This window comes from Pholcus phalangioides, unplaced genomic scaffold (assembly GCF_987345545.1).
Source record: "Pholcus phalangioides strain wild (caught in Gottingen) unplaced genomic scaffold, Ppha-v1.0 ptg000039l_1, whole genome shotgun sequence".
Taxonomy (NCBI): Eukaryota; Metazoa; Arthropoda; class Arachnida; order Araneae; family Pholcidae; genus Pholcus; species Pholcus phalangioides.
Genome location: NW_028301625.1, coordinates 4,077,589 through 4,101,220, shown reverse-complemented (window position 1 = coordinate 4,101,220; position 23,632 = coordinate 4,077,589). Strand labels below are relative to the sequence as shown.

The following is a 23,632-nucleotide window of genomic DNA, read 5'->3' as shown; positions in this document are numbered from 1 at the left end:
AATTTGGAGAAAATTTAAAGTCGAGCGTAAATTTTTTTGTTTGAATGGAAATTAAAAACTTTTGAATGAATAATTTTTCATATGAAATTTTGATTTTAATAGGATTAATTATGTTGATATATCAAAACCATTTAATCAGTTATAATTGAATCATTACTGTGTATGTTTTACATCACAGATGTTGGTATTTTAGGAGGAGCAAGAACGTATCCACCGTAACTTTAATTGCCACTTTATAATTGCACATATTTTTTAATTTAGAAAAATTTGCTCTTGTTTTTGTTGTATGTGTGTGTTTTTTTTAAAATTATTTTTTTTTGCCTCTGATGTTTTCATTTTTTACAATACTTTGAGAATTTTAACTTCCTTGTGTTGCATATTTTTTATTCTGTATTTTTTGTTTTATTAGCATAAATTAATAATTTTAAATAAACAATTAATATACTACACAATACATTACATAATTTGTTTCTTGTGTTCTTTGTGTTATATATAATTTCCTTAATTATAATATAATTTTTCAATTATCTGCCTCAAAATGATAAATATGTCTCATAATTTCTATTTTGTAATTTTTGGGCATACATGAAAATGAATAAATTTGATTTAAAATACAAGTAAAAAAACCATAACTTGTAAATTAATGTTATAATAACAACCGGTAGCCAGTGCTGTAGAGATGGGAAGAGTTCAAGGTACATGGGTTCAAACCCACCCGGGCACCTCAAGCGAAGAACGGCCTCACAAAAATTAGAGATCTGGTTGAAATTTTCGAGAATTTGTTTGGTAGGGCCTCCAAAAAAACAATTGGCCCGGGGGCCCATGATACTCTTAAGACGGCCCTGGTGCAACGTGTCACTCAAGGGATCTCTAAATGTGCCATGGATCGTTTAAGTTTTCTGGAACTGTGTCGCGGGTTACTAAGTGATTTTTGAATGTGATCGTTGAGGCCTACTTCAAAGATCTACTACTAAATGTGCTACGGGCCCCTTAAATGCTCTGAAATTGTGCCACGGGTCATTTAAGCGATTTGTAAAAATGTGCCGCTTAGTTCATTTTTACAAAATTAGGTTTGAGGGGGCAAGAAACATCAGATAACTTTCAGGGCCACATTTTGTCTGCGGGTCAAGGGTTTACCATATCTGGCTTAAAGGGTGGTTCGCAATGAATTTCTTAGAGAAGTATTGAGTTCTTATCCTTCAAATAGCATTGAAAAATTGATTATAGCAACCATGTAAAGGTATTTTCTTTTGAGATTATAATTTTGATAGTTCATCATCACCCTCAATGTTTTCTTATTTCAGCGCCTCTGCCTCATTAGAAAATGCAATTGATCGCAAATCATTTGAAACGTCTTAATATTCAACTTTATAGAATAATTTCACATAGTTTGCATGATACGAAGTGTAACATGACAACCTGGGATATCTTACAAATCTCATTGTTCATCTAATCTTGTTTAGGCCCCAGAGTTTGTTGGCTACCGGAAACCACCCGAGGCACCTGCTGGCGATCCGGTTCGGGCCAGTTAGTTCGCTTAATTTGGATAACAAAAAAAATTTTGCATTAAAAATTTTTTTTTTCGTCTGGGGGGGGGGGGAGAGGCGTACGTTCCTGATCCCACCAATATGCGTTAGGAGGTAGGGGGCAGTGCTGACAAGGGGAGGGGGTGAGAGTTTAGCTGACGGGGGGGGGGTCAAAAATGGTTTAAAATTTGCTGACGTAATACTTGAACGGCCCCAAAGGGCTTTTAGAAAAATTTTAGTGTAATACTGTCCTTAAGCATATGACACCTCAAACAAATTTAGAAATTTTAAGTAATTGCATATGATTAAATGGTTTTTTTTGTAAAATTTAAAGTACGTGGAGCCCAAGGGGTGATACATTGCAGCTGCAAACTTCCGCGAAATGCCAGGTATTTTTGAAAGGGATCGACAACCAATGTGTCGCTGTTGTGAAGTTTGCATAACTGGATGGTAAGAACTTTCAGCACTTGTTGTGAAACTTAACGTTTACACATACTGTGTCCTCGTGTAAAGTATCTCTAAATAAAGAATTTTTCCACCCATTATTGGTGTGTCATTTCTGCATCTTCATTTATCCTCCAGCTGATCCGATTGAGGTTACCGGTCATAAATTCCTATGTGATTGTTTTGTTTTTGTGTTTTCTACCTCTACTAAAAGTTTGCACATTGAGGTTTGAATCACCCTATATCATACATATATAGATAGACAAGAATTTATATAGCAGAAGAGGATCTAGACATCTTATTGGACTGATGTCCGGGGTGGAACTCAGTGAGTTCTCCCTTACATAATACTAGGTGGCGTTGTATGTCCTACGCGATAATCCTTATCAGTCTTATCGGTTTAGTTCTTTTTATACAAGGACACTACAACGTTTATAAAACTTACAAGCTCCAGTCACGACAGTTATTCAAGGCCCAACTTGCCTGATATACTGACCCCGAAAAAGTTGAGTTTTTTTGCCAGAGTGTGTACGAAGAGCAAGTCTCTGCCAAATAAATAAATAAAAAAAATAAATCATATAATCAGTTACATTCACTTGAAGTCTCTTGGGAGGGGTGATTGCTTCATCGCCTATTGTTTGAAGTCTCTTTGGGGGAAGGAGGTAATCGCTCTTCCCTGGATCTGCACCTGTGTATGTACCTCTTGCTCATTGTGCTCCTGAATGCAGATATGACTTACTGCAGATGAAAAGTAAGACACTGCAAACACTAAAACCACCTGACCTACAGGTCATTCACTAACACCCATTCTGGAGAAAAATTCCCAGGGCCCAACTTTGAGTTGATGTGGCCCTGGGCAAAGCATGTATTGATCATTTTTGTCGCATCACTGTCATTTTCTGCACACACGGATAATTAGACGGGACATACAATTTATTGCCGATTACGAACGGCAGGCTTGTTTTTTATACTCATCGAGAGGTTGGTGCGCTAACCACTCGATGGGGGACTCCCTGCGGTAACAATTTTTTTGCTGCGGTCAAGTCGCTGTTTTTTGTTGTATCCCTATGTCAGGAAAGTTTTCTGACAAGGATGAACCAGGTATCGAACTCCAGACACCTCTAAACATCCTTTGGTACTTTAGGTGAGCATCTTATCGACCGGGTACCACGCCTGGCAAAGCATGTATTCAGGGGGGACCCCCTAGACTACAGTCAAAGGTGTATTGTGCATCAGAAAATACATATATTGTTTGTGAAGACGTTACAAAAGGATACAATAAGTTTTGAATGAAGAGGCTAACATAAATTCATCCAAATACCTTAAAATAATCATGAGTTCATCTCAGCATAAATGCCCCGAAAAGCCTCATTTTATCCATAGGAAATGAATGATATGCGAGATAAATATTTATAGTCATAAAAAAGTAGTGAATTTTTCATAAATGGAGAGAGTCATATTAGTATTCTAGATATCTTGATCACTTTGTGAAGATGAATGTTCGTTCATCGCAAACGTATAGTGGTTGGTCGGCTAATATTGATTTAACAACTTCAAATAATGCAAGATTGTTCTCCTTCCAAAAATATCCATCCCACAGCAAATTCATGACACAAAAAATATATTTATTACACATTTAATCCATTGATTTCTCATTACTGATTAAGAGGACAAATGACAGTACCTATTTCACCCAAGACAGATCTAACTTAAATGCAATTTTAACAAAAAATGTGTGTTGTTTCATCTGACCATTGTTTCTTTCATCCTGTATCATGTGACCGCCAAAGAGTTTCTTTTATAGCAAATGTTACATAAGAAAAGTTTAGTTATTGAAGTCTTGACATTATAAATGATTCATGAAGTTTATTGGAAAGTGATTCTATGTCCCTTATGCTGCAGAACATAAAACTTTCACTTTATTACTACATTTAGACTACAGCAAGAGTTGTCTCGAGATTGAGAGCCTTCACATATGCATATACACTTGACATTTTTATCCTGTTTTTTGTGACAGCCTATGTAATGATTTTAAAGAGACTAAGGGTGATATTCACCCACATGGTTTAAACTATAGTCACAATATTTGGATAGGATATCAAACACAGATTGATTAAAACCTTAATTTAACCAATCTGTGTCTATCTTGTATCCAAAACTTGCGACTGTAGGTTAAACCATGTGTGAGAATACCATGCTAAGAAGCTCTGCTTGGTGTTTTGAAATATCAGTTTGCCTTTTGTATGCATTCACCATATTTTAGAAACACTTTATGTATTCTGATCTTAGCTTGAAATATTTTCCCATTCGTGTAAGTTCTCCAGTAGTATAGAACCTGTATTTAATTCTGTTACTATTATTTGTAAATTACCGAAATAAAATTCTGTGTTGGAAAACAGCAGTTGGGATATTAGAATTAGACTGGAATTCACTAGCAGTATCCCCTCACAATCGTTTCACCAGTTACTGTAGTTCACTACTTTCTGGTTTAGTAATAGTAATTTATTTTCAGTAGCCAAATAAATTTGCAACAGAAAAAAAAATCAGCCATGGGGACCCTGGTTCTGTTCAAGTATAGGATATAAGTGAGAAAAAAGAATCAACAATAAGTTTCATCCATCAAATTAGTAGATAATGAACCCATAGCTACTTAAAACAGAGGTTTTCAAACTTTTGTCGCCCTCGTCCCTCAAGAAATTTCTATTACCAGGATAGGCAGGGAGGTGGAAAATCTGCATCCACTTATCACTTATACAAATACAACACCACAACAGGCAAAATGCCCAACGAGGTGGCTGATAAAAAGATGCCCATAAAAATATGGATGTCGCATATTTAAAAAAAAAACAGCAACCCAATTAAAACTGCAATTACACAAATTATAAAAAATATATACATATGATAAAATATTATACAATGCCCATAAAGAATACTTATGGTTGTCTTATTCGAAGAATGGATAGCTTCTCGATTTACCCCAACATGTTTATCGTATTTCTTTTTAAACGTGTCAATTGTGTAACAATTTACTACCTCAGGGGGTAAGCTATTCCATTTATTAACAACCCTATTAGAGAAAAATTCCCTGCGACACCATAACCTGAAGAGTAAGTTTTTTTTTAAAATATGGATAACTTTTACCTCTGTATAAAAAAGGGAGTATTCATATTATTTTCACCAACAAAAGCATATAGCATATGAAATTTCATTTTTCACTAAAAATGTATAAAACTTTTTTCTTCTTTATAAAACGAGCAAAAACTTTATACAGAAATTCAATAAAAGAAAAACCTCCATGTAAGCAAGGAACAACTTTATTTATTTGCACATTCTTTTTCTTCCAGGTTACACTGACATTCAATATTTTCACTTCATAAAATTCTAAACATAATTCATGAAAAAAATAAAATAAAATAAACACATAAAAATCTTTCGAAAAGAGCAACACTTTTTGGAATGAGAATATTAAGCAAAAAAAAAAAAAATGAATCTGGGCTATGCATTGAAGCTAATCTGAATCTTCTCAGCTCACCGAGCTTGTTGTCCAAGAAAGTCACCATTCATCTACATAAAAAAAACAAATTATTTTAAAATGTATTTGTTTATGCTGATATACACTCCACCTGGAAAGCAGTATTTAATAACTGAATGAGGACACCCAAGATGATGAAAAGAAACATTTATTACAGACGATTGGGTGTGTTCTAATTCTCACACAAAAATTGTTCACCTAGAACAGTGTTTTCCAAAGTGGACAATATCGCCCCCTGGGGAACGATGGAATGGTCTGGGGGGTGGCAGAAGCTGTGGTTTTATTATAGGATCATATGGGAAGATTAAAGGTAGGGAGCGATGAGAACAAAAAAATTTTGAAGGGGGAGATGGGATAAAAAGTTTGGGAAACTATGCTCACAGTGGTTCTCAACCTTTTTGGAACTGCGGTCCCGTGAATGAAATTTCTATGAGTCTATGACCCGGTCTGGAATAGTTTACTCGTTCATAAGATAATTGATAAACAACTAATTACCTTTTAATTATGAACTAATTATTTGATTGTTTATTTAAAACACATTTATTTGATTAATTAATTAAAACCATTTTAATTAATTAAAATTATTTTAATGAATTGAATCCATTATTATCTTACGGATTGATGTAACATTTTTTCTTTTTGGTACTGTATTAATAACGTGCAGAAATCAAAACATAAGCAAAGCGTTTCATCAGCAACTGCAGTAAACATGCTCATTGCATAGGCACCGGAACCTGCGTAGTGAGGCTGTTTGAGTGCCCCAATAAATTTTACAAGCCCCCAATAGTTAATGAACATACAATGAAATGCAACACTCCCTCTCCTGCATAATATCCATATATACAGGACAAATAGAAACTTTCATCCCCCTCAATGTTTTCTTATTTCAGCGCCTCTGCCTCATTAGAAAATGCAATTGATCGCAAATCATTTGAAACGTCTTAATATTCAATTTTATAGAATAATTTCACATAGTTTGCATGATACAAAGTGTAACATGACAACCTGGGATATCTTACAAATCTCATTGTTCATCTAATCTTGTTTAGGCCCCAGAGTTTGTTGGCTACCGGAAACCACCCGAGGCACCTGCTGGCGATCCGGTTCGGGCCAGTTAGTTCGTTTAAGTCTGGCGATCAGGGGTAGGGTCTCCTGGCTGTCAGGCGAGAACGGGGCCAGAGGTCGGGCTGCCAACGTCCCATATAAATTCCGGTTTACATATATGTCAGAGATCCCAATAGCTCGTCTAGTTACCTTCTCTTTCCCTCTGGGGGGTTCTCGTGGCTCGTCGATGGGAACCATGTCGAGTCGTCGTCAAACTCAAATAGCGAATTAATTGTGCAATATATTAGTGCAATATAATGTAAATATTCTGCAAGGTGTTATATGAATGTGCAATAAGTTTTACCTCCATGCCGTCGGTGGGTCCTAGGACCATCTCACGGTCTATAATGTCATGAGCTTATACAATGTGCAATAGGCCTAAGAGTTGTGGATCCTGGTCAGATCTCGAATTTGTTATATTTGGTTGCCAGAGATTCTGTATTATATTTTTTACAATATCTCCGTTTCTCTCATGAAGTTACGTAAATTAGATGCAAGCTCAATACTGCACCTTCGATCTTGTAATTGATTCTGCCATGAAGCATTGTGGGAACGCTTCTGCATAAAGACCAGATAGAGAGATGTGCACGACCACTACTTCTTCAGACTAATTTCCTGTCTTCATTACTAAGGCATCACGCCCTGTTGAGGTGTGAGCCAGATCGTCTCTCAGTTGTAGCAATGTGTTAAATTTAGGAAGGTACCTCACCAGTCTCATCGCTTGATCTCATGTGATAATCAAACGTCGTCGTGATTCCATCACCTGCGGATTGATTAGTGGCCAGACCGGCTACCCTTGGACGTTCGCCTCCAGTTTACTACGCAATGGCTGACCTATAGTTTGAACAGATATCTCAAGACACAAACCCATCTGAACCTGGTATCAGGGTTTCTCCTACCATGGTGTATAGAAGACCACTGACTGACTGAGACATCTTGGAGTGTCTTGTGGACGATGTCAACTAATACATGAATACCTGGACATAGCGGTGAGAGTGTTCTATTGTCACATTGTAATGTTTGAGAGAAAAGGCTAACTGAGAAGATAACTTGTAAAAATGTTGTACTACTTATTAATAGTTAATGAAATAAATGTTTATAATTTAACTAAAGTCTTGTTCCATTCATTATTGTCATCCATTCAATGATCAATGGGGATAAATTAATAAAGAACTGGAAAATGCAAGATAAACATTGCAGAAGCTTTCACAATACTAAGTTTTCATTCACAGTGGGCAATTAGGTTTATTTGTGCTGACATCGATGAAACACTTATTAATTAGCATTTTTTAATAATTTAGTGTAAAATATATTTTACGATCAAATTTTGTATTTAATCTTAGCTAGAAAGAAGGTAATGATGTAAAAAAAATTGTGTATATTGTAACTCACCATAAAAGTCAGCTACAAAGCAGAAAATTGTTCAATTTTGGACGAAACACGCGTTTCGGTATATTCACGATAGAGGCTTATGTTAAATTGTGTAACTTCATAAATTTCAAAATCTTGAGCACACGATTTTTCTACTCTAAAATTTGAAAACTTTTCTGTATTTTTTAACAAAAATTTGGATTTGTGAACCTATTATTTTAACAAAAATGAAAAATATGACACTGGAAAAAATTGAAACTAAAACTTTCTTAACGTAATTCACTGTGTTTTTGAAAAGAAAACAGTATTCTTCATCAACATCCCTAATTATATGCACCTTGATGACCGATTCAAAACACAATATTTTTAGTATACACGCAGGTGCTTCACTGACTGGCCATAAATAGCGGGTCCAATGGTCGAAGGTGGTTTTCTATTGCCCGAAAATTCCCAAACACTAATTATCCCCCTTTGTAGTTACGCGGCTTGGTCACTGGCGAGTAGCACAGATGATTTTCCAGTCTCCAAGGAATTCTACAGTACCGAGTTTTCTCATGGCATTATTGTCTTCGGGACATTTTCTGTGGTGCCTATAATGGCAAATAGTGAACATGCAATCATCTGGTTGTCAACAGAGAGCCCTGAAGCAGTAGAATATTTTCAGGCAAGAGGGACCGGGAGTATAGAAAAAGATTTTTTCCCCTGCTGTATTGTGTGGATGTCATGACGATGGTACTCAAAATTGCAAAAAGAAAAAAATACAATTAAAAATATGGCGATGACCAGAGACACTTTTTTTTCCCTTCCTTGGGCCTTGCAACTAAAGCTTATTAAAGACAGCTGGTTGAGGTACTCTTTAGCCAGCTTTGCTTGCTAAAGAGTGGAAGCTTTTGTCCAGGAACTATAGGAAGGTTTTTCATCTTAACCCGTGTATGATTTTTATCAGTTTCTGACTGAAAAATTCAAATAATATTTTCCATAGTGGTGAAATAAACCAATTAGTTATTAGTGTGCTTTGAGGAATGAAAGGGTAATGAATATATTCTCGCATCCCGGTACGATTGATGTCATGGCCCGGCGGTTGAGAAACACTGCTCTAGAACATGAACTATTCCACAATTGACCTCTTTCATTTGTATTTTGTTATCTTTAACATAGTTAATGTTATATGAAATTTCATTACGTTTTTAGCCATGTTTTGAAACATTTCTCTAAAACAACCATTTGAATGGCTTATCAACAATCAGTTACAACTAGAACATCTTCTTCAGGCATGTTACTATCAACTAGTTTTTTTTTGAACATCGCTTTGTTCGAATATTAGATAGCTTTTCCCCCAAGCTATCTCAATACTGGATATTTCATTTTTTTCAACGCAATAATTTTCTTTTTTTGTAGTTATTTTAAATTGAACTAAAGCTATATCTGTCTAATTTTATCATGTTATTCTCATGAGTCTAAAAATCTTATTTCTTATAATTTCATTTGGTTCATTCACAGGTTTAATAAATGTGTGAGCATATTTCTTTTCATCATCTCAGTGTCCTCTCCAATAATTAAATACTTTTTTCCAGGGGTTATAGTACTCTATATATATACAGGGTGCACACAGGTAATTCAACATATAGAATTTTACTGGTGAGCCATTGATCCTACACACATACTTCCAATTAGAAAAAGTATACAAATAATGTGAGTACTCAGATACATCATTCATGTTTCAAGTAATAACTTCGAGGCGCAAATGCGAGCCGATCTCCCTGTTAAAAAGTCTCGCCACAGAGAGCAACAGGCCTACAAACAGTAGAAATATTCAGTCACTACACATCACTCACTTCACTTCTGAGATATAGATGGCAGCACTGAAAAATCATGCACAACACTAGATACGCACTAAGACTGTTAGGTACACACACTTACACTTCCGGCACAACTCACTAGGTAGTAAATTGCCCATGGCGATAGACCTGAGTTGTGCTCGGCTTAAAAAAAAAAACATAGTTATTAAAATAGAAAAATTAACTTTTTATACAGTCCGTGTGACCAAGAACCCAATAACAAAGTTGTTGCCCTGAGGTAAAAAAAAGATGATTTCAAGTGCAATATTCGCTGAAATATTCTAATTCGGAAAACGAAGAAACGTTGTGATATAACAGTAACAGATGCGGAAAACAAAAAAAAATCCACGTTTCTAAGTGTAATATTCGCTGAAATATTCTAATGCTGCTTTCCTCCATTTTTTGAATTCGAATATCTCAGCAAATGATGCACTTAGAAATTAGAAATGTGGAATTTTTTGTTGGCAACAAGACGAGTCAGGGCAACAATGTTCTAATTGGATTTTAGGGTACACTGGGACTGTATAAAAAGTTATTTTATTTTAATAACTATACAACCCCTTGAAACATGAATGTCATATTTCATGTTAATTATAATACTTCTTTTAATTGGAAGTATGCCTCTAGGATTAAGGATTCACCAGTAAAATGCCATAGGTCCTGTTACCTATTCACCCTGTATATACTGGGTGGTAACTATCGACCGCCCAATAATTACAGTGATACCTTGTGAAAAACTGATATAGAAAAGTGTTTTCCATTGGTAGGATCTGAAGAATATTAAGGGAGTTATAACGTTTTGAATTTTTGGGATGTGTAATTTTTCTGAAGGTCAGTTATGCACCACACAAACACCCAATAAAAATAAATTTCTCCACCAGCTTGTCATTTCTTGAAAATGAACTGAAATATTCAATCCCGTTAGAAGCCAAGTTAGGCATTCTTCTTTCACAATTGACACTTTTCTCTTCATGTATAGTGTGATATTATAACCTTGTTATTAGGTATAGCTTATGTGTTATTACGTGTAGCTTATGTGCAACTACGTGTTAGCTTTGTTCACTATATTGGCAAATTTATCACCAGATTTGTAAAATGCAAGCCAAATGAGATAGATCTATTTGAAATTTTTTTTAACCAAATCAACTTTTTTTGCCAAAATGTGCCAATCTGCTCTCCTTCACTGTTTTGTGAAAACTTTGGAGGGCAGGTGCATAGAGTTCTAGTGTTTACTGCGCGGTCATTTTTTTCTACCTTGTCTCAAATTTGATCCCATGTTGGTCAATAAAACAGTGCAAGACTTTGAGTTAGTTTATCGAAACTGTTATGCGTAAAAAGCTTCAATGAAGGATGTAAAAATACTAGCTTCACGAAGGTGACTGGTGGGAACAGTAAAATAGCATCGACTCAGTCAGAAACTTTCAATGAAACTAGTTATTTTATTAATTGGCATATTCAATATAATTATTGAGTTCAGATTTTTTTTTTTTTTTTATTGATTATTCAGAGTCACATTTTCATACAAATTCTACATGTTGCAATGAAGATTTTTAATTTTCTTGTGACTGCAATTGATTTTTATCAGGCTGAAATTTTAATAAACTTACTTTAATTTTTTACAAGAAAGATTTTGATGACTTCGAAATTTATCACAGCCTACATGATTCATGCAGAACTTTCTTTTTTGTGGATACATTTTCATGTAGTTTCATATTTATAAGGGGGTGGTTGCTCGAGCCCTTCAGCACTTCACAGACTTCAGGCTCTTGCCATTCTAGGCACTATAATTTCAAATAAAAACCTCGAATTTGAGATGCTCTTATATATTTCACATTTTTGCATTTTTTTCTCCCTTGACAATCATGCCTTTCCCAAGCTCTCAATTTTCAGAATGAAAGCCATTACTGTGTTTGTTCTTTTAACTATGGTTTTGAGTAGGGGCCTACTGTTACATTTGCACATCCATGACATAAATGAGATGCCGTAAAAATTTTGAATTGTAATTGTTAGACTTCATCATGACAATTTGTAACGCTGATTCATTTCATTCAACATGCTTATTGTGTTAATCAAGTTAATTGTGTTGCAGAATTGTAAACAAAAGCCACATGTAAATCTTTCAAAACTTCTTAATTGGAACTGGGGAAAAAAAAATCTTACCTCAAAATTGTTAGTGATACTTTATTCTTTGTGTCACAACCCTGAAGTCGAGTTTTCAAAAACATAACTTTAAAAAATATTTCTTTCAATTGAAAATCAAAAGCAAAAAATTTCCTGTCAATCGAGTGAGTTAGTTTTTTCAAAATGAAATAACATATTAATGAGTTATAGTGTAAATATGAGCAGGAAAAAGCACTTCGGACAGTTTTCTCAAATTGCAGTTTTTGAGCTCATCTATTTAAGATTTAAAAAAACAAAAAACCATTGCACTAAAAATTCTGAAATTTTGTAGGAATATTAATACAATGTGTTAGTAAAATGAACCTTGAACTTCGATATCTGATCATTCGTTAGAACTTTATGAATTTTAAAGTTTGGGAAAAGGTACACATTTCAAAAATTTCAATTCAACATTTTTTTAAACAATACTTCTCATGGGTCAATTTCTAAATCTGGGGTTCATTTTATTTTCACACATGGTGAGTAAACATTTCTGCAAAATTTCAGGATTTTTGGGGTGGCAGTAGTTTTTTTTAATCTCATGGATGAACTCAAAAACTGCAATCTGAGGAAATCGTAATAATTAACAGCCATGTAAAAATTTGAAAAGTGCACACACATAACAAGAGAGGAAAAAAACTGTTTGCTTTCTTGATTTTTCAAAAGTTATACCATTGTTCAGTTAAAAAAAATTACAAGTTAATACGTATGGTGAATTTGGCAGGATTTCGAAGGGACGTCATCAATTTTTAAAGAGTTATAACTCATTAATTGTGGGTCAAATAAAAAAAAAACTGAAAACACCTTCCCATATTAGTTTTTCACAAGGAATCACGTGTGTAATTATTGGGAGATCGATAGTTACTACTCTGTGCATGTGATTTTTTAAAATCTTTTTTTGGTCATACAATTCCTTCATTTCTAAACTGAATACAGTGACACATCCCAACAATGGCCATTATTGAAACCTTGAAAATGTGGCTGTAATTCGGGAGGTTACCATTGTTAAGAGAGCCAGTGTGCCTAAAAAAAATTTAAATTTTTCATTGCATGTAAAATTACAACTTTTCCTATGGTGATAAAGGAAAGTAATTTTTTAACATAAAAACATTCATTTTGCATTGAAGAAATCTAATTAGTGAGTAATATCATAATAAACTTGAAGGGCTGAAGAAGGGGCATAATGATGATGTCATCATATACAGGGTGATTTAGAACTCATGGGAAAAACTTTAAGGAGTGATAGAACAGATCTAAGCACACACACAAGCAACTTTTGTCACACAATGCATGGTCATAACGAAAGTAATGAACTGCTAGATGGTGATGTTGTAAATAGAATCTGTTCAGTGAAAAAGAAAAACCTCTTACCATATTTAGTGGCATGCATACCAACCAAAATATCAATTTTCAACACTGTCCGGGCTCCCACTCAAAAAATTATAAAAAGCAGGACTAACAAGTAGGATGGGGGAGGATAACCCTCCTTAGACAACATTATTACAGCATAATTTAAAATTTAAAATTTTTTTTTTTTCATAGCACTATTTCAGTATCCTATAAGACTAACTCAAGCCAAAGCAAAATAACAGAAATGACTTGGCTATAAAAACAATTTTTGGCCAAAACAGGGTACTGGTAACCACAGATAATTCTTTTCTGTCTCTTCTCTCACTAAAAATCACATTATTTTTCGAAGTCTTCTACAGTCCAGTCTGTCAACGCTCTTCGATAATGAACAGGAAATTATGAAAATATGTAAGTTTTTTAAGAAGAATGCTCCTCCGAGACCACTTTTAAAAGCAAGGTGCAAAAAAAATGTGTAAATTACAAAATCTGATATAAATAAGTCAAGGTGAACTGGATGGTTTTACTGCACTGTTCATCTTTTTTTTTAAAGGGACTTGTTTACATTTTACTGTTCAATGCTAGTGTAATCATTTTTGAAAAATGAAGCACTGTCATTTCTAGCTCTTTGCTGAGTATTGTAAATATTGTTTATGCCTCTGCATGCCTTAAAAATACAGAAGACTATTGAATGATATTGGGTAGCATCAGAATCATCAAACCTACAATAGGCCTATGTATCCAACAGCTTTGTAATGCTAACTGTTGTTTCACATATACACCAAAAACTATAATTTTAAATTATGAATGTTACTGTCCAAGACCATGAAAAAGTAAATACAAAATTATTTTTTCCATCCAGACAGAAGTTTTTAATGACTACTCTACTTCTTGAATCCTCAAACTAAGCAAATGAAAAATTAATAAACCAAATGGTCCACGTACACCCCCCCCCCCAAATGACCTTGAAAATGATACAATATCTGCTTTAGCAGAATCATTAATCATAATCTACAATATTTGTAATATTTGGCAAATATATCGCTCAATTAAAACCAATTACACAAATTTTGTTGACAGGATTTGGTAAAAATGCAGGAAAAGTAAGACAAAAACTAGAGAGTAGGACAAAAGTAGGATATTTTACCAAAAAGTAGGAAAAGTAGGATGAGTGGGAGCCTTGCATTGTTCATCCTCTGAGTGAAATGAGCAATCCTGGCCAGTTCACCACTTTGTTGTTATAGTTGGTGGTTTTATCTTTATGAAATTTTGAAAATGTCAATCTCTCAGTGCATATGCTAATTAGTCTCATTGAAGATCCTCATTTGTTGTTTACTAAAAACAGTTTTTTTGAGATGGTCAGTCCCTGGAATCAGACCACACTGCTTATATACTTACATGTATAAATAAAAAGATGTGCAGATGTTCCAGCATGCTGTCACTTCTAACTTTTTTGAGTCCCTCCCAGTTATTTCACAGCTCCTGTAGCTGTCCATCTGATTAAATGTCAGTCATCAATGAATCTCTTCTAACTTCTACCTCTAACTTGTGCAGAAATAATACAGACTGAACCAAAACCGCATGCATTTTGTGAAAAGGCCTATTTGCCATCTAATGGTTTAACCAGAGTCCACATGCAGTAATCGTCAAGTACTTCAGCCTTCTCATGGCTATTCTATAGGTTTAATTTTGCCCTGTCATCATCTTCCTCTAACGCTGCACCCGCTGCTGTCAGCCTAAAATTCTTGTGACTATTGGCTCTCTCCTTGTCCGTCAACACAGAGTAGTCTCATTTTAATGCCATGCCATCCTGTGGTTGTTTTAACAGGTTCTTCTGTTGAGGTGAGTGTCTCTTTTTGTTCCCCACATGCATGGTTTCTGAGTGTGTCATTGTCGTCTGACGAACCCTTTCGAGCTGATCCATCACCGTGTAAGTGCATTCGGGCTCTTGACCAGACTTGTTTGTCGGTATGACCTTTTTGTGTGACTTTTATTATTGAAGTTTTTGTGTTCAATTAAGATTTTATGAAGCTAATACTTTTAACTGCTAAATAAATTAATTTTTTGTTCATGGAAATCTGAGAGTTTGTCTCTGTGTAATTTGTATCACTGCACCATTGTCTGGATAGGGATCTGGATTGTATGCAACTTTGAGTTCATCAGGGTATGTTGCAATGTCATTGAACAGGTAAGGCACTTGTTTTGCTACTTATCATTTCCATCATGGACTGTTGAAGGGATGGCTGGTTTAACAGATCGGGGAAGAAAAGGGCATGCATTTCATGTATAAGGTACGAACGGAAATGATCTAGAAGCCGAAAAACTTTACCCTGTGTTTTCAGACATGACATGTAGGTAGGTTTTGTATTGTTTATACCCCACAGAGAGCATGGTCAATGTAGATCAACCAGGGTTGGTAAAAAAACCCTTTTTTTTGTTTAAACCGGTTTTTTTGTTTTAAATAGTATTAACATTAAAAACAATAAAATTTCTGAAAAATCATTCAAACTTCTAATAATTAATTAAAATAAAATGTTTATTAATATAATTAACACTATTCCCATATTTAATTAATCAATAAATATTTCTTATATTTTAACCAAAACCAGCTTTTGCAATTTAATTATTTTTTGCTTAACTCAATGGACTACTTCGTGTTTGAAAATTCTTTTAATATTATTATTAATCATACAATATAAAGATGTTTTCTTCAGTTACTTTCAGTATGCTTAATTAGGAAGCTATTTTTCAAAAACTATAATAAAAATTAGGTGAATATAATGCATTTAATGAAGCATAAATAATGCAGATAAATTAGCGATGATTCACGATATACCGGGTGATTATAACTAAGGTTCTGATTTCAAAACACTGTAAAAAAAAAAATGATTGTCAGCATGACTTGAAAATTGACATGAATATTCCTGAAGAGATGGAATTTTATTTGGTAAAGGCGAAAAAATATTTAAAAATGTAAAATTAATGACATCATCCAACACGTGGGAAATGTGGGAAATTTGCTCGCAGAATGGAAACGATAGCCAATCATGGCAAAATGAATACTTAATTACGGCATTGCATGATCTCATAATTCATGGAAACATCACAAAAATGAAGTAATTTAAGGATTACTTTGTGTGTGTTTGAAAATTCTTTTAATGTTAATCATATAATATGAAGATGTTTTCTCCAGTTTCTTTCAGTATGCTTCATTAGGAAGCTATTTTGCAAAAACTATAATAAAAATTAGGTGAATATAATGTATTTAATAAAGCATAAATAATGCAGATTAATTAGCAATGATTTACGATATACAAGGTGATTATAACTAAGGTTCTGATTTAAAAACACTAAAAAAAGAATGATTGTCAGAATGACTTGAAAATTGAAATGAATATTCCTAAAGCAATGAAATTTTACCAAGTAAAGGGGGGAAAATACTCAAAAATGTAAAATTAATGACATCATCAAACACATGGGAAATTTGCTCGCAGAATAGAAACAATAGCCAATTCATGGCAAAATGATAACTTAATTATAGCATTACACAATTTCATAATTCATGGAAACATCACAAAAAAGTGAAGTAATTGAACAAATAACTAACTTACTCAAGAAATGTTAAATATGTTGTCCACCATGTTCTGACTACCAGGTGAAAGCACAAAAATTCTTGTTCAACAACAGATCAGAGTATGCCATGGTCATGATGTGGATGTGCTTGCAATTCACCTTCATTAAACCAAACGCGCCCACAAGTTAATATTCGCAAGGAACTTCTAAAATATAGGGAATGATCTAGTGGGAATGCAATTCAAAGTTTGCAATCTGACCACTGTTCATAACATTTTGAGGAAACCCCCCCCCCTCCCCCCCCCAGCCAGAAGTTGCAAGGGTTAAGTTGCATCCTGTTATTGTCAAAATGGGTCTTCAGCAGCTGCTTTGCTGGTATTGCAATGTGCATCTTGATAGAAGTTGCTCTATCCACATACTGATGCTGTGGAAGTGTCGAAATGATGTGGTTGCACAAAATAGATTATACTGCTGGCCAAATACAGCATCATCTACTTGCACATTTTGCACTTTTTTTTCTTTTACCAAAGAAATTTCCATTGCTTCAAGAGTATCCATGCAAATTTTCAAGTCATTCTGACCAGTACTTATTGTATAGTTTTGGAATCAAAACCTAAATTATAATCACCCTGTATATAGCTGATTATTTTTCATAAATCTGTTATTACTATACAGTAGGACCTTGATTAACTGGGTTTAATCATGAAAGTAAAAAAAATACTGAATATTAAGACTGGGTGATATACAGTGTGAGATGTGCTACTTCTTATGGGAAAGAAAATTAAAATGTCTGAGGTAATGTGTAACTACTAGTGTTTACACTGGTTTTTGTTCTTAAGGGACCACCTGTCCCTAGCATGAAGGTGTCACTACTGTTGCTGCTTCTTTGCGAAGGGAGAAAGAAACCCTGTGAGATAATACACCACTACATTTAGATGTGCGATGCAATCCTTATACATGAATTTGCTAAAGATAGAGCATCAGAATGTAGCCAAAGGTTAGAAAATGTGGTAAAAATGAGACATGATTTTGGCTTCTGTATATAACTTTAAATAACTGAGATACTTCACATGAAAATATATATATATTCAGGCAACTTTTATGAGACTTTTTGGGAAAAACCATTTATACCATCTTATGCCATTTAAAGATATACCATCAAAATGTACCCCAAGAATATAAAATGTGGTAAAAATGAAAAATTTTGGCTAATGAACCAATATGATATTTTCCAAGGAAAAAATGATATTTAGGTCACTTTTATTTGATTTTTTAAAAAAAACCACTTGGTTAAAACCAAACAACCCTGAGATCAACATTAATTTTTATCATACTGGATCACTTGCATAAATAAAATTAACTAAATGCTTCAAAGAAAGAAATAAAACAAATGTAAATTCAGCCCTACTGCCACCAAAAACATGTATATAATTCAATTACAACAGAAGCCTTTCTACAAAACTCTTGATCTATCATTTTTTTAGAGATTCATAAAATCCTGAGTCATTAATACTTAACAATAGTAAGTTTACTGTAAGTTTTAATGTGGCAACAATTTTCTTTCAAATTTAATTGGTAAATGAAGTCCAGTCAGAGTCTATCCACAACTAGTCAAATTTTAGAAAATTTATACAGGCAGACAAAGTCAGAAATAATAGTTTTGATTCTGTCTGCTCATTTCCTCTCATTCTGCTAGTTTTGTCTAATATCTCCTGATGATGCCAACTAGTGGTGTTAGAAAATATACACTCAAAATTTCTCTAACTCATAACGGCTCCTTAACCAAAGAAAATCTTTTTCATTAAAATAAATTTTTGGAAAACTATGGATATATTCTCTCTCAAAGAAACACACATTTAAATCAAAAGCATATTAGGTGTTTGAAGCACAAAGGGTATAAAACATACACATTTAACATTTCACTTATACAGGAGTGGCTTGAGCTCACCTGCCGCCACGTGCGAAGCCTTATGTGCTGCCCCTAAAGAAAACCCTGGTGGGACGCTGAATAAGCTTTAGCCTACGGCAGGGTCACCACACATGCTCCTTTTTGATGTCATTTTGAACATGTTCCTAGTTTCTCTCGAATTCTTTTTCTTTTTTTTTCTTAAAAATGTTTTTTACAATTGAAATATATTTCTTCAACAACATGAGTGTTTTTGTGATTTTTTCCACTGACCAATAACCAACAAAATTCCCAGGATATATTTTTTTGTAACTCTGTTTCAGTTGGAGAAAATTTTTTTGTTGTGGCTGGTTTTTATTAGTCAGAATAGTGGTGGTTTTATTGGTCATTTGTTGTGCAAATTGGAAATATGATTTCAAAAGGTCTCTTTGCGTTCTCCTAAAATCATTCTTCCGCTTTTCCAGGGATTAGTTCGTCCTGGACCAGAGTAAGTTTTTGGAGACCATACCTACAGAGAGACATACTTGGTTAAAGAGGGTGCAGAGAGGAGCTAAGTGTGTCCTTGTTGGCACACAGGGCTTGAGTTATGAAGAGAGACTTTATTTTCGTAATATATTAACATTGGAAAAATACAAGTGGAAAAATACTTCTGGCATATGATCAAAGTGTTCAAAATTTTCAACGGAATTGATAGGATGGACCATGAATTAATAATGTCGTCAATCGACTGCTTTGACAAGGAGACACCAACTGATTGGAGTATCGATTGGTAAGGGACAATTCTAGGTTGTGGTGCCGAAGGGAGTTTTCTCTAACAGTGTGGTGAATGAATGGAATAGCTTACTCCCGGAAATAGTAAATTCTAACACAATTGACACGTTTAAAAAGAAATATGATAAACATGTCGGGGTAAATCGAGAAGCTATCCATTCTTAGATATATAGACTATATCTGGCATATGATCAAAGTGTTCAAAATTTTCAACGGAATTGATAGGATGGACCATGAATTATTAATGTCGTCAATCGACTGCTTTGACAAGGAGACACCAACTGATTGGAGTATCGATTGGTAAGGGACAATTCTAGGTTGTGGTGCCGAAGGGAGTTTTCTCTAACAGTGTGGTGAATGAATGGAATAGCTTACTCCCGGAAATAGTAAATTCTAACACAATTGACACGTTTAAAAAGAAATATGATAAACATGTCGGGGTAAATCGAGAAGCTATCCATTCTTAGATATATATATATATAAGACAACCATAAATATTTTTTATGGACATTGTATTATATTTTATCATGTGTATGTGTGTATAGTCTTTATAATTGCATTTTTAATGGGGTTGCTGTATTTTAGAAGTATATGACATCCATATTTGTTATGGGCATCTTATTCTCAGCCACATCATTGGGCATTTTGGCCTTGTATTTACATTTTTCACTAAAGGTGCAAGTGCAGGCATACTCCTTTCTCAGTTTTCGAATATAGTAACCCTAGCTTAAGGGAGATTGGGATAAATCTGATTTTTCCCAGAGAGAAGGAGAAACCCTTTTTCCTCATTCGTCCAAAGTTGCACACCTTTGTTTAAGAGCGTCACATAGATACTCTTGACCATACGTCACTGTTGTTTATCCCCCATGTTCACTTGACCATACGTCCCGCTTTTAAAGAAACACTTGTTGTTAGGTCCAGAGTAATTTCACTGTTCTTAATTATGCCATATAACTTTTTTTACATTGCAGCTATCAAATTTGAGTCATCACATTCTCCTTTCGTTTTACGTTGAAGTCTTTTAATTTATCTCAAATCTAAACTACAGAGTTGAGCCTTGTTAATGCCAAAATACCTACTACAAGGTTCCCAGGGCTGAAACTAGAGAAGTGAGAGAGGGTTCTGCTGCTCCAGGCCCTGGGCAAGTGAGAATCTGAATTTTTTTCTTTGCCTTTTATTTGATCGCTCCTGAAAAATTACTGGGTGGAGGGCACAAAACTGCACACTTGCTTTTTCTCAAAATCTTTGTTGTCAAGATATGACTCACAAAATCAAGAGCACTGGTGTCTTGTGAATTTTTAATATTCAAAATTTTAAAAATTTATTTGTATGAAAAAATGTCTGGGCTGCTGCCCCTTGCGATCTGCCACCCGCATGCACCCTTACCCCTGCAATTATACCCCTTGTGCTTTAGACCTCTCATATATAAAAAAATTACTGTATAACCACAAAAAAATGTATTTGTAATACTTACATCATGTAAGTTCTGAGAGAAGATGGCTGTGGCTGATGGTAGAAATGAATACATGTTTGGAACTCCTTTTGAAAAAATACAATAGTAAAAATTATAGCATCTTCTTCTCTGTGTTTGTAAAATTTCATAAGTGTCAACTGAAGAAATTTGCATTGTTTGCATAGGTAAGGGCATATCATAGGCGGAGATAGACTTGGAGGTCTGGGGGGCACGATGATGATGATGTCAATTCATATATACATATATACATTAGATCAGTGGACTCCACCTTTGACGCTGGGCCCCCTCGTATCTCCGCCCATATGGCATATGGCATTTTACTGGCAAAGTGTTGATCCTAGAGGCATACTTCCAGTTAGAAAAAGTACCCAAATAACGTGTAGATCTCAGATATGTCATTCATGTTGCAAGTGGTTGTATATTATTAAAATAAAAAATTAACTTTTTATACACACACCCTATGCTCAAGAACTCAATTACAAAGTTGTTCCCCTGTCTCTCCTGATGCCAAAAAAATTCCACGTTAATAAGTGCAACATTCACTGAGATATTCTTATATTGTTTTTTTCCCCAACTTTTCTTAGTTGTTGAATTTGAATATCTCAGTGCTTGGAATATATTGCACTTGGAAATAGGATTTTTTTTTTTATTGTTGTTGGCCTCAGGAGAGACAGGGCAACTGCTTTATAATTAGGTTTTGAGAACAGGTCTACATGAAAAGTAATTTTTTTTCTTTTAACAACTATACAACCCCTTGCAACATGAATGGCATATCTGTGCGCTACACGTTATTCAGCTACTTCTTCTGATTGGAAGTATGTCTCTACGATCAGCGATTTGCCAGTAAAATGTCATATGCCCTGTTACCTATGCGCGCTGTATATCATGAAATAAAGATCTAATACCAGCAAACTGGTTTTCAAAATTTGTAATTTTTTCTGCCTATTAATCAGAAATTGAATTCTCTTCCAAAAACTGATTGGCTCTCATAAATTTTAAATTTTCAAAAACAGTAAAACCTGCCTAAGAAGAACTTTGTATAAAACGGAAACTTGTCTTGAACAGAATAGAAAAATAATCTTGTTGATAATAAATGCTTTTCAATCATGATAAACTTCTTCAAGACGGAAACTATCCAACCCAGAAACTCAAAGCATATGCAGTCTGTTTTTAGATAAAAAACAAAATTTTTTTGGCCAAGTGCAAGTTTTAGTCCTTTAAGTGGAAGAAGTTAAGTCGCACTGATCGCCCTTTTGTTAGAGAACTCTTCTACTTCTTCAAAAAATTATGAATGCTTATTATCTATCTGAACTGGTTGTAACTGCAAGTAAGGGGTTGAGCTTATGTGGTAAAAATCAGTAAGTAGAAGTAAAAGTCATAAAAATTTATGCAATTTGAAAAATAAAATAAGTAAAATATCATAAGAAACTAGACCTGCTTTTTTTTTGTTGAAAAAAAATAGCTGAAGAAAAATTATTTTCTGTAGTATTGAGAATATCTTCTGTAGCTAGCTCTATAGTTGAATGCGACCATCTGTAGCAATTGGCAACTCTGCATTACTTTTATTGTTATAAGCATTTCTTTTATATTTTGCTTACACTAACCTAGTTTATCACATAATGGTAATTTAAACCATTGTTAAAGAGTGGTATAACTCTCGAGTCAAGTTGGTTCACTAATGTATTTGACTAGTTCCACATAAAATATTGGAATTTATCAAGGATTCTTTTTTTCTTGAAAATTAACAACTAATTATACAGTAATTTATTTATTTAAGTATTCTGATTAATTTTATGGAAAATATTGCAGCTTCTAAAATACATGCTTCTAGTGATGAAAATGTCTTTTCCATCTCGCTAATAAGCATCTCGTTCTAATATAGTTCAATCTTGTTTTTCTTCCTGGATCCCAAGAAATGAACTGAAATTTTAGAGGTTGTATATTAAGTGCTAAATCCTGGGAGAAAAACACTAAGTGTGATGAGTTTGCATGCAATTGGCCAAGAGTGTTTTTCTGGTATGTCATAAAATCAAAATTGGGCTTGGATGTAATGTGAAATATTTACAGAATGAATATATATTAGAATTATATATAGAATTTAATATATATTCACTACAAACTTCCAAGCAATGAATTTTTTTAACCTATTTTTGACTGATGTTACATTTGCGTAATGTTTTGCTTAATTTTAATTTCTTTTCAATTAATTTTCATGCAAAATTTTTTTTATAGAATGAACATTTTTAAAAATTAAAAGTTCTAAGAAGAGAGAAAGTACCATAGTATTTTTCAAAATTTGTGTACAAAGAAATTCGGTTTTTATGACTTTTAAAAAAATTAAAATTTTCAAGATTTTATCCTGATTTTTTATCTAGAATTTTCTTTTTCCATGATAATGAACAGAAATAATTTTTTTTTAAAAATAGAAAAAAATAGTTTTTCTTAAATTTTTTGTCACATGGCACACAAGGGTTCCCAAAATCAAATACTAATTATTTTAATTAATTTATGTTAATCAAACAGTAAATTGGAAATTTACATTAACTTCAAAGAAAAACATGCTGAAAATTAATTTTCATTTTTTTT

At 33.9% G+C, this 23,632-nt stretch overlaps 1 protein-coding gene across 2 annotated transcripts in view; it reads right to left on the bottom strand.

Annotated features, from left to right (window-relative positions):
- Positions 1–5,268: 5,268 nt before the first annotated feature.
- LOC149065470 (uncharacterized) overlaps positions 5,269–23,632 on the bottom strand; it is a 76,461-nt gene continuing 58,097 nt past the window's right edge. The window contains exons 13-14 of one of the 2 annotated variants that reach the window (XM_089253567.1): positions 21,047–21,111; positions 5,269–5,534 (exon numbers count right to left, since the gene is read on the bottom strand). In XM_089253567.1, the coding sequence (XP_089109693.1) occupies positions 5,499–5,534; positions 21,047–21,111 (101 nt within the window). In that variant the 3' untranslated portion in view covers positions 5,269–5,498. The remainder of the gene's footprint in view (positions 5,535–21,046; positions 21,112–23,632) is intronic. The other variant, XM_089253568.1, reaches the window with a different exon arrangement.